This window comes from Triticum urartu, chromosome 5A, assembly GCF_056163025.1.
Source record: "Triticum urartu cultivar PI428250 chromosome 5A, HENAU_Tu73, whole genome shotgun sequence".
In the NCBI taxonomy this organism is placed as follows: Eukaryota; Viridiplantae; Streptophyta; class Magnoliopsida; order Poales; family Poaceae; genus Triticum; species Triticum urartu.
Window position 1 is genome coordinate 587,371,833 of NC_141877.1, and position 11,607 is coordinate 587,383,439.

Consider the following 11,607-nt stretch of genomic DNA (forward strand, 5'->3'; position numbering starts at 1 on the left):
TCTATGTGAACACTAATGATTGTCATTCGATACAACAGGTGTTTGATAGAAAAAACTACTACACCAGGGCCAGACGCCATGGACCCTGGCGTCTGGCTGCCATGTTTCTGCTGTCCCATGCCTCTGCTTTTGCTTCCAGTCGACCACCAGACGCCAGGGACCTTGGCGTCTGGTCCCCTGACTTCATACCATACACCATGGACCCTGGCATCTGGTCCCCTGACTTCATACCAGACGCCAAGGACCCTGGCGTCTGGGGCCCTGTACTAATTTTTGTACTTATTTCACACAAGAAGATAGCACATATATAATAATATGACAGGTTCATAAAACACAGAAGATAGCACATTTCACATAATTTTCACCATGACAAATTCTTGCATACAAACGACAACAAGTTCACAGATTTTTCATCACGACAAATTCATGCATACATAAGACACCAAGTGCATACATAAGACACCAAATTCAAGACAACCTTAAAAGTTTTTACCACAACACCAAGTTCCTACATACAAACGCCACCTAGTTCATACACTTCCAAACAAGAAGCTCACTTCCTCCTTCCTCTCTTCACGAGTGCTGCAAGTGTAGGCTCCTCCTCTTCGCTAGCCTCCTCCTCCTCTTCGTTGTATGCCTCCTCCTCCGCCTCAATGTTGGCCTTATATCTTTGCATTCCTGTTGGGATAAGCTGATGAGGATACTCCGGACTATGGAATTGTGTGTTCCATGTCTTCTTTCTACCTTTCTTGCCTGGTGTCTTAGCTATGGCTTTGCCTTTCCTAGAGCGAGCATTGCCTTGTGTCGGTTGTATAACATGTGATGGTTGTGGAGCATCAACATCATACTCATGATCCTCTTGATGTGTTGCATCATACTCATGCTCCTCATCTTGTGTTGGCTCCTCTTGATGTGATGGCTCCTCTTCATGGACCTCCTCCTCCATGTCCTCATCGTTCTGGATATAACGCCGTCTATTAGCTCTGGCGCGGGTACCAGGTGCATACACGTCACTGGACTGAGCACCATGACAAGAAAGCATTGCTGCCATCTTATGGAACCGCTTCTTAACCTTCTGCAACAACACAAAATATGCTATGATATGATATACAAATAAATAATCCGCGAAAAGAAACTTTTATAATATATTGGTCACACCTCCATCGTGCTCCTAAGAGTCCTCTCAGATAATACACCACCAGGTGGATGACTCAGTGCAACATTGGCATCGTTGACACACAAAAGCAACGATCTGCCCTGCAATTCATGAACAAAGCAAACTTATGTATTTGAAAGAAGACAACATGATGCATGCAAGTTTGTTAGAATAGGTCAAACAGACTACCATTTCGTCATGCATCGGTGCATAGTCAACGTGAGCCCCTCTGGTGTCTCTCACAGCCGTGTTGAAGGTATGATAACCTTCTGCAGTCTCCGGGTCTTCAGACACCAACTCCGACCACTCCTCGTGAGTCCAACCAGGCTTTAGCTTTAACCGGTAATGATCCGCATACCACACTTGATACTTCTGATATGCTGACTGATTGTGAGGTCTATTCTCTGATTGCACTATAGTGTCTCTTTGATTCCAAATTTCTATCCACGCACGGTGTTTGTTTGCCCAATCCGATATATCTTGATTGTTCCTTCGATCGAACCTACAAATGATGCACGGGACAAAGCATTAGCAAACATAGACTTATTCAATGCTCTACTACATATTCAAGGCATGCTTGCTCACCGATGCAGAGATAGCATTTCCTTGTTGCTCTCCTCAATTGGAATACCTTGTCTTCTTCCAAATTGTCTTGCCACACGGTCTACAAAATGCCACTCGACTGCGAAGAAGCATATCATTGGGCACCTCGCCCGCCAAAGATGGCTATCACGCGTGCACATCTCATTAAGATCATAGTCACGATCTTCCATATAAGGCAACCAATGTACCTGCAAAACAAAGAGATACATTGTTAGATACAAGTTTCATTCTTGACTAAATTTGGTCTCATCGAACTTCTCTATACCTGCTCAGCAGTCAAGGTGTCCAGCTCGTTCATATAGCACTTGTATCGCACATGCGAGCTTCCTGTGTACACTGTCACTTGTTCCCAATAGTAAGCAAGCGTAGGGCGCCGATATGGATCATCATCATGCAGCCCGTCTAGATTACCCTGTGGGTTTGCCATGTTGGGGTCCTTGATATCGGGCCGTCCAACCGGGATCCGCTCCTACATCCACACGGATAGGCTCCAAACAAACCTAGCCAATGAGGATGTATCTCCCTTCCTGCGACACGACAAGTCAAGCTGCAATCAAACAAACATGTTAGATATGGAGGCGCATGACAAATGCAAGTTAAATTGTTGCAAATATCTCTTACCTGACGATACAAATATGCTAGCGCGGCCGAACCCCAGCTATACTGGGTATCCTAGTTATTGAGTAGCTCCAGGAACATCCAGAGAGCCGAGTTCCCGGTTGCATCTGAGAAGACTACCTTGGTTAGCAAATACCAAAGATAGGCCCGCGCGTACTGCTGCACAACCACGTCATTAGCACCCTGAGGACACGGATTGGTGTTTCATCTAACTGCTTTTAGCCAAGAATGCCTCACTCTCGCGGTATCGGCCTTGCCTTCCTCAGGGGCGTCGGGCTGAACACCAATTAAAATGCCAGTCCGTTATCGCCAATTAACGGCATTGACACGACCGGTAACAGCTTGTCCGTTGATAGGAAGGCCGCTTATCATAGCCATGTCCTCAAGGGTCATCGTCATCTCCCCAAATGGAAGGTGGAACGAGTGAGTCTCCGCCCTCCAACGATCCACAAGTGCGGTCAGCGCCGCGTGGTTCACCGGCGGAGCGCGTCGCTTAAACTGCAACACGAATTGGAGAAGACCCAATCTCCGATTGTAAGGCTCGTACCGCGGGTCGTAAGTAAAGTCATCAGCCGAATGTCCCCTCATGCGCATAGCAACTACAAGCTGCAAATAAAGTGATGTTTTAATCAATAGAAGAACACAAATGAGAAACAGCGAAAATTGATAAGTCTTGCTTCTTACATGTCCGTTCTCAATGGCACGAGCATGATGCTCCTTATCCCACTCATCGATTAATCCGTCATACCAAGGTCCATCACCATCCGCCATCCTACAAAACAAATCACAAACATCTATGAATACATGAACAATATCAAATAATACAATTTTCTTCTCCAAGTTATGCCATATGAACACACCATTCTTCTCAAACATATCCACATCATTTTTTTCTTCTTCATATGCACACATAATTCTTCTTAAACATACCAACATCATCTCAAGCAAATAAATTTGTCAAATAATATGGTGTCACATATGCAAATACATATCATCTAGAGTACCGAATTTCACCATGTCTTTTGCAACTAAAGTATGCCAACAATAGGATTATCTACACATAGAGACATCATATTTAAATTCAACTGTATTGTTATACCACATACACACATCATCTATCAAACCAAATTATCAAACAAGTCTATTTTACATACAAAAATCATGTATTCATCACCCCTCTTAGTTAAAAAAAATTCCTATGGACAACATATGCACAAAACGGAATTGATTTTGCCTACATGTTCAACTACACATCATCTACTGCCTACCAAATCATCTATCAACTACAAACAATTTCCTAAAACAAAGAAACCATCTACTCATCTAACATCACCTAGTGTTGAATAATGCATCATAAAGAAGAGGACTCAACCCAAATAAATTGGAGGGGATGGGGGAGAATACCTCAAGGATGCTTGGGGGCCTCAGATCCACAAATTTAGATGGAGGATGGAGTAGATCAAGGGAGGATTTGGTGTGAGGGAGAAGAGGGGCGAAGGAGAGAAGCCCCTCTATTTCTTGCCTTCGGCCGTCGCAGGGAGAGGTTGGGGATGGGTGGGCTGGGCCCGCGCGTGGTGTTATCCACTTACCAGGGCCAGACGCCAGGGTCCTTGGCGTATGGCCCCTTTTCCACGTCAGCAGGTCAACGGGCAGGCGGGCAGTGCGGGCCAGGGGCCAGACGCCAGGGTTCCTGGCATCTGGTTCGCAACCCAGACGCCAGGGATGTTGGCATCACCCAAAGAGGTCAAAATCGATTTTTTTTAAACGAGGTCAGATAGGGATTTTGTTAGCCTTTTAGGTCAGAACAGTAATTTTGTCCACCCATGTCCATACATCGCAGCAGAGCAGAAGAAGCATCTTGCAATCACCTCCCACACACGAGAAAAAACTCTGTAACTGTCTAGTACCTACCTAGCAGGTCCTAGGTAGCCCTAGTCATGGCTTCCAACGCGAGCATGTTGGCCATGATCATGGCGTGCGCGCTCCTTCTCACCGGCAGCACGTGCGACGCTGCTCGCAACCTGGCCGACACGACCCCGGCGGCTGCCGCTCCGGCTGCTAGTGCCGTCCCTGGACTGCCGGCCATGCCGACCTTGCCCGCGGACACGCTCACCCTGATGCCACCCATGCCGTCGGTCACCCTCCCCACCGTGCCGCAGGTGACCCTGCCGCCCATGCCGGCCATCGTCGTGCCCAAGGCGGTGCTACCACCGATGCCCAAGGTCACCCTCCCCACAGTGACGATGGCGCCGATGCCCGCGATTGTCGTGCCCAAGGTGACGCTACCGCCCTTGCCATTCGTCCCGAATGTGAACGTGCCTATGCCATTTGCGGCGCCACCCCCGTCGGCGTAGACGCGCCCACGCGCGCGCGCCGGTGATCTGGCCCTGTCCTTGATGTGTATTGATGGGGCTCCTTCCATGTGAGAGTGGCGCCAGGTCACTCCGTGGTCACGACACATATGTTACTGTTCTTACATGCAAGTTCTGCGTTTTAAGCGCGATGTATCAGTAGATCCTACTTTTTTTAGGTCTCAGTGTATGTATTCTTAGTCTGTTGGGTCGTCCCATTGTCTATATGTAATTGTTTACCAATCACAAAAGTTTCATATTTTCTATGAAAAGCTAACCTTCAACCGGCCGATCTCGCAAGCGCGTCCACCGGCTCCGTGTTCGTCAGATCGTCTAATGTAATGATCTGATGGACAAGAGCACCACGTGTCCATGTGTTTTTTGCAACTGAGGCTTTGTTTCGAAAAGGAGAGTTTTGCAATTGTCAGGCTTTTTGCGGCGGCGGTGACTCGTACGGCCAGGAGCGTGATGGCGGCGAGGAATCTCGCCGGATCTGATGAGGATGGCGCGCGGGTAGGAGGCAGGGACGTTTGGGAGCCGCGGGGGCGAAGACTCGTGCGGCTAGGAGCGCGACGACGACAAAGATTCCAGCCGGATCTCACCGGATCCGACGAGGAAGACCCGCGGGCAGGAGGTGGGGACGCTCGGGAATGGCGGGAGATTGTCTCGGCGAGGTCTGGCAGGGTTCACGGCGAGCTTCACATCGAGGACCCGCGACTGCACCGACGAACGGCGCTCCTTCGACGAGATATACAGAGAGATGGAGAAAACAAAAGGAAGTGGAGGATGGTGGCGAGGTGAGTTTGGTCGGAGGTCCGGGGCTCGCCGCCGGCGACGCGAAGACGGGGGCAGCCACCATCGGGCGAAGCTCGCGGTGAATGATGGTGTCGGGGGAGCTTGTTTCTGAATAAAGCTCCTCTTGCAATAGTCAACGTGTTTCTAAAACAAAGATCTTGTTGCAAAGATGGACCATATCCTCGCAAAAAAGAGCAAAGAGGAACCATATACAGAAATCTTTGAAATTCTGCAACAAGACCTTTGTTGCAAAAAAAATCTAAAGCAAGATCTCTATTGCACAAAATAAAAAAATACAGGCACGGGCCATCTTTGAAATTTCTGGAACAAGATCTTTGTTGCGAAAAATTTCTACAATAAGATAGCTGTTGCAAAAAATAAAAATAACAGGCTTGGGCGATTGGAATAAGCAGACTGTTGCAGAAATACCACTCTTGTTGCAAAGGGTGGCTGCTTACGTTACATTGGTAGATCGGACGGTCATTAGTGTATCCATCAGTGGTCAGTGAGGCAGCGGATCATTTTTGAATTTCCGCCGAGAACACGTAGCGTGGCCCTTTCACTTGAGTGATTAATCGAACATCGTTCTGTTTTTGACAGATTCGAAATGAGTAACCAAAGAGTCGTCTGGTCTCCTCACCTAAACTTCTGCTCGGCGCCACTTAATGTCGCCGGAACCCTACCATTGTTGTCAATGACCTTGTTCTTTTACAAAACCTTTGCCGTTTGTACTGTTGTTAGTGGCACTGACTAGTGTTGAGATTTTTTTTAAAAAAAACTTTCTATTTATTTATTTTCAATCATGCCAACACGACGAACATCAAAAATAATAAAAATTACATCCAGATCAGTAGACCACCTAGCGACGACTACAAAAACTGTAACGAGCTGAAGTCGCGCTGCCGTCATCGCCCCTCCCTCACTGTAGCCGGGCAAAACTTTTTGTAGCAGATAGTCGGAAAGTCGTCGTGTTAAGCCCCCATAGAACCAGCGCAATGGAACAACAACCACCGCCGATAAAGAGTAACGTAGATCGGAGGGATCCTACCTGAAGACACATGAACATAGACGAAATACGACCAAATCTGAGCAAATCCACCAATGACAGATCCGTCGGAGACACACCTCCACACGCCCACCAACGATGCTAGGCAGACCATCGGGACGGGGGCTAGGTGGGGAGAACCTTATTTCATCTTCAAGGAGCCACCGTCATCTCATCTTCCTGAGTATGACACAAACCCTAATAAAACACGAAGGAGCAACTGAAAACAGAGCCCTCCAGCCGGAAAGGACCGAGATCCACCATGCTGCCATGGCCCTAAGGCCACTGAGTCAAACCAGCGGCGGTGCCAACGACAGGCAAGAGAGACTTTTCTTGGGGAGGACGGCTGACTGATGTTGAGATCTTGATGTAGGCACAACACAAGCGTAAAGGCCGCTTCTTTTATTTACGATCAAACATTTGAACATGAGCCTAAAAAAGGAAGTTTTAATTTGAACACAAGACACTAGTGTCAATCATGTCTCCAACGCTATCCCCTAATTTGCCCTCACATGTCCGAATTTGACGGTCCGGGCACTTTTGTACTCTAACGATATCCCTTATTTGCGCGTGGACTTAACTGGACATTCGGAATCCCTTAGTATATCCCCAAATTAAGGGTTGTATAGCCGTGTCCGGATGTGTTCCCAAACACCGCCAACTTAACGTATATAAGACGAATAGGACAAAGAGGTGAATAATTGAGGGATAGTGTTGGATGGCTCAGCACGAATGAAGCCCAACTGCCGAAGCATGTTTCTGCAGGGCCGTCCACCAAATACTCAGATGTTGGCCACCAATTTCCTCCTTTTTTCTCCCACTCAAATAGTTGAGGCTGTCACGGGAGGTTACACCATCGTAAACGCACTTTGCAAAAAGTTAAGTTCACATTACAACTGACTTAAGAAGTTGAACGGATGAACATGAAGGAATAGGAACGGAAACAACATTGAAATGTCATGAAATCGTCATCTCTACATCAGAACGTCCAAGTCGGCCTAAAAGACTACACAAACAACCCACCCTAAAAGGCGCGTGCTAGAAAAATCCGAGGCACCTGTCGATTTACCGAGCACCAAGTAACACGAATGGCACTGAAATTTTTTAACCATGTTCACCGAATATCTGAAGTTTACCACGGATTGACTATTCAAAATCAATCAGGCTGTTGCCACGCCCTTTCTTATTCGATTTCACATTGCGGTGGGCAAGGCACGAGGGGCTCGGCAGTCGGCACACATCCCTTTTGAAATACTTGTTTATCATGGAGAAAGAGTGACGAGGAGAGGTACCTGCAGCGCCAGCTCCTCACGTAAACACAGAAATTTGAGGCATCCATGCATGCATCGCATCCACATCGATCGACCGCTCAACTAATTTCCTTCTCGATCATATAAACATTTTGTCACTTCTGACTAACGTAAACACGTTATGGTTACCAACTATGGTTCTGGAGAAAGTTGTGTTGCCTACCATGGCGAGTCTGGCCAACAACCAATCTAATCAGGCCATCCATCACCTCACCTGGGCTATAAGTTCCAGGCATCGACCCCTGTCCTTGCATCCCAACGATCAGAGACATCTCGCAGTCCCTTCGCAGTAAACCATCTGAGAGAAACTCTAGCTAGGAGCTAGGCATGGCCTCCACCACGAGCTTCTTGTCCATGATCATGGCGTGCACGCTCCTCGCCAGCACGACGTGCCATGCCGCTCGCCACTTGGCCGACACCACCCCGGCGGCTGCCCCACCCGCTGCGGCTGCTGTCCCTGGCCTCCCGGCCGTGCCGACCATGCCGACGCTGCCACCGATGCCGGCTGTGCCGACGGTGTCGTCCTTGACTGTGCCACCTATGCCGACTGTGCCCACCATGCCGCAGGTGACACTGCCGCCCATGCCGGCTGTTCCTGCGGTGCCCAAGGTGACAATGCCCCCAATGCCCGCCATCGTCGTGCCTAAGGTGACCATGGCACCGATGCCCGCCGTCGTTGTGCCGAAGGTGACGATGCCACCGATGCCCGCCATTCCTTCCATGCCCAAGATGACGCTGCCGCCGATGCCTTCTATCCCGACCGTCAACGTGCCTATGCCATTCCTGGCGCCACCTCCATCAACTTAGGAGTGCCACGTGCATGGTGACGCGTGCACCATGTCGACGGTCACACGCTCCCATGTTCCAGTGGCTACATCACTTTGTTGCTCATGTGAAGTATTTGCTTTCGTGTTGTTTGCCTTACATTTCAATTCAGTTGTTAGTTATTGTGTGTTGATATTAAAGGGGTGTTCTTGTCCTAGTATCACTAGTGCGGAACCAGGCAATAGAACCGGTTCGTAAGGCCCTTTAGTGCCGGTTCGGTAACCGGCACTAAAGTGTGGGCACTAAAGCCCCCTCTTTTAGTATCGGTTCAGCACGAAGCGGTGCTAAAGGGCAACCACGTGACACGAGTCAGCTCCGGGGACAGGGAGCCCTTTAATACCGGTTGGTGAATACCGGTTGGTGACACCAACCGGTATTAAAAGGTTGGGGGGTTTTGGGTTTATTATTTATTTTTCATTTAATTTTATGTTTGCCATTTAATTCTTTTTCGTTTGCTGGTATTTTTCGATACTACATATTGTACACATTATGCATATATATAAATAGAATTTATAGTAGAACCGATCATATATATATATATATATATATATATATATATATATATATATATATATATATCATTGAATGTCTCACAACCACCATTAATTCACACATATATACACACATGTATATATATACATACAATTAGCTAGCTATATACAATTTCTTCTAATTGGTGCCTGATACGTCTCCAACGTATCTACAATTTTTGATTGCCCCATGCTATATTATCTACTGTTTTGGACTATATTGGGCTTTATTTTCCACTTTTATATTATTTTTGGGACTAACCTATTAACCGGAGGCCCTGCCCAGGATTGCTGTTTTTTTGCCTATTTTAGTGTTTCGAAGAAACGGAATATCAAACGGAGTCCAAACGGAATAAAACCTTCGGGAACGTGATTTTCTCACCGAACGTGATCCAGGAGACTTGGACCCTACTCCAAGGAGTCAAAGAGGCGGCCACGAGGGTGGGGGGCGCGCCCCCCTAGGGTGCGCCCCCTGCCTCGTGGCCCCCTCGGAGCTCCACCGACGTACTTCTTCCTTCTATATATACCTACGTACCCCCAAACGATCAGAACAGGAGCCAAAAACCTAATTCCACCGCCGCAACTTTCTGTATCCACGAGATCCCATCTTGGGGCCTGTTCCGGAGCTCCGCCGGAGAGGGTCGTCATCACGGAGAGCTTCTACATCATCATAGCCTCTCTGATGAAGTGTGAGTAGTTTACCTCAGACCTTCGGGTCCATAGTTAGTAGCTAGATGGCTTCTTCTCTCTTTTTGGATCTCAATACAAAGTTCTCCCCCTCTCTCGTGGAGATCTATTCGATGTAATCTTCTTTTTGCGGTGTATTTGTTGAGACCGATGAACTATGGGTTTATGATCAAGTCTATCTATGAATAATATTTGAATCTTCTCTGAATTCTTTTATGTATGATTGGTTATCTTTGCAAGTTTCTTCAAATTATCCGTTTGGTTTGGCCAACTAGATTGGTAGTTCTTGCCATGGGAGAAGTGCTTAGCTTTGGGTTCGATCTTGCGGTGTCCTTTCCCAGTGACAGAAGGGGCAGCAATGCACGTATTGTATCGTTGCCATCGAGGATAATAAGATGGGGTTTATTTCATATTGCATGAATTTATCTCTCTACATCATGTCATCTTGCTTAAGGCGTTACTCTGTTTTTAACTTAATACTCTAGATGCATGCTGGATAGCGGTCGATGAGTGGAGTAATAGTAGTAGATGCAGAATCGTTTCGGTCTACTTGTCACGGACGTGATGCCTATATACATGATCATGCCTAGATATTCTCATAACTATGCTCAATTCTATCAATTGCTCAACAGTAATTTGTTCACCGACCGTAGAATACTTATGCTCTTGAGAGAAGCCACTAGTGAAACCTATGGCCCCCGGGTCTATTCTCATCATATCAATCTCCATCACTTTAATCTTGCTTTGCTTTTTTACTTTGCTTATACTTTTACTTTGCATCTTTATACCAAAAATATCAAAAATATTATATCTATCAGATCTCACTCTCGTAAGTGACTGTGAAGGGATTGACAACCCCTAATCAAGTTGGTTGCGAGTAGCTATCGTTTTGTGCAGGTACGAGGGACTTGAGCGTGGCCTCCTACTAGATTGATACCTTGGTTCTCAAAAACTGAGGGAAATACTTACGCTACTCTGCTGCATCATCCCTTACTCTTCGGGGAAAACCAACGCAAGCTCAAGACGTAACAAGAAGGATTTCTGGCGCCGTTGCCGGGGAGTCTACGCAAAAAGTCAACATACCAAGTACCCATCACAATCCCTATCTCTCGCATTACATTATTTGCCATTTGCCTCTCCCCCACTTCACCCTTGGCGTTTTATTCGCCCTCTCTCTCTCTATCCTCCCTCTCTATTTGCCTCTTTTACCCGTTTGCTCTTGTCTGCTCGTGTGCTAGTTTGCTTGTTTGTCGCGATGGCTCAAGATAATACTAAATTGTGTGACTTCACCAATACCAACAACAATGATTTTATTAGCACTCCGATTGCTCCTCTTACCGATGCCGAATCTTGTGAAATTAATACTGCTTTGTTGAATCTTGTTATGAAAGATCAATTTGCCGGCCTTCCTAGTGAAGATGCCGCTACTCATCTGAATAGCTTCGTTGATTTATGTGATATGCAAAAGAAAAAATATGTCGATAATAATGTCGCTAAATTGAAGGTATTTCCTTTTTCGCTTAGAGATCGTGCTAAATCTTGGTTTTCGTCTTTGCAAAAAAATAGTATTGATTCTTGAAACAAGTGCAAAGATGCTTTTATCTCTAAGTATTTTCCTCCCGCTAAGATCATCTCTCTTAGAAACGATATTATGAACTTTAAGCAACTTGATCATGAACATGTTGCA

General features: G+C 46.8%; 3 protein-coding genes across 3 annotated transcripts; 2 read left to right on the plus strand and 1 right to left on the minus strand.

The window, feature by feature from the left end:
• Positions 1 to 527: 527 nt before the first annotated feature.
• Positions 528 to 2,154, minus strand: LOC147973105 (uncharacterized). The gene is made up of 5 exons (XM_087524334.1): positions 2,025 to 2,154; positions 1,742 to 1,947; positions 1,346 to 1,658; positions 1,159 to 1,257; positions 528 to 1,075 (listed from the first exon to the last, which is right to left on the minus strand). Exons 1-5 carry the CDS (start codon positions 2,055 to 2,057, stop codon positions 554 to 556), a joined length of 1,173 nt encoding a protein of 390 aa, XP_087380460.1. The 5' UTR covers positions 2,058 to 2,154; the 3' UTR covers positions 528 to 553.
• A 2,160-nt stretch (positions 2,155 to 4,314) lies between these two features.
• On the plus strand, positions 4,315 to 4,731 carry LOC125530661 (uncharacterized). Its single transcript, XM_048695049.2, has one exon. The coding sequence runs from the start codon at positions 4,315 to 4,317 to the stop codon at positions 4,729 to 4,731; it is 417 nt and encodes a 138-aa protein (XP_048551006.2).
• A 3,409-nt stretch (positions 4,732 to 8,140) lies between these two features.
• On the plus strand, positions 8,141 to 10,128 carry LOC125530662 (uncharacterized). The gene has a single exon (XM_087521885.1). The coding sequence runs from the start codon at positions 8,206 to 8,208 to the stop codon at positions 8,683 to 8,685; it is 480 nt and encodes a 159-aa protein (XP_087378011.1). The 5' UTR covers positions 8,141 to 8,205; the 3' UTR covers positions 8,686 to 10,128.
• The last annotated feature ends 1,479 nt before the right edge of the window (positions 10,129 to 11,607 follow it).

What these genes read in the sequence shown, in the direction of transcription:
- LOC147973105 (XM_087524334.1), bottom strand. Translation starts at nt 2,057, where the DNA reads ATGAACGAGCTGGACACCTTGACTGCTGAGCAG. An exon ending in ACACCTTGACTGCTGAGCAG is followed by an intron (nt 1,948 to 2,024) that starts GTATAGAGAAGT and finishes TTTGTTTTGCAG; the next exon opens with GTACATTGGTTGCCTTATAT. An exon ending in GAAATGCTATCTCTGCATCG is followed by an intron (nt 1,659 to 1,741) that starts GTGAGCAAGCAT and finishes CATCATTTGTAG; the next exon opens with GTTCGATCGAAGGAACAATC.
- LOC125530661 (XM_048695049.2), top strand. Translation starts at nt 4,315, where the DNA reads ATGGCTTCCAACGCGAGCATGTTGGCCATGATCATGGCGTGCGCGCTC.
- LOC125530662 (XM_087521885.1), top strand. Translation starts at nt 8,206, where the DNA reads ATGGCCTCCACCACGAGCTTCTTGTCCATGATCATGGCGTGCACGCTC.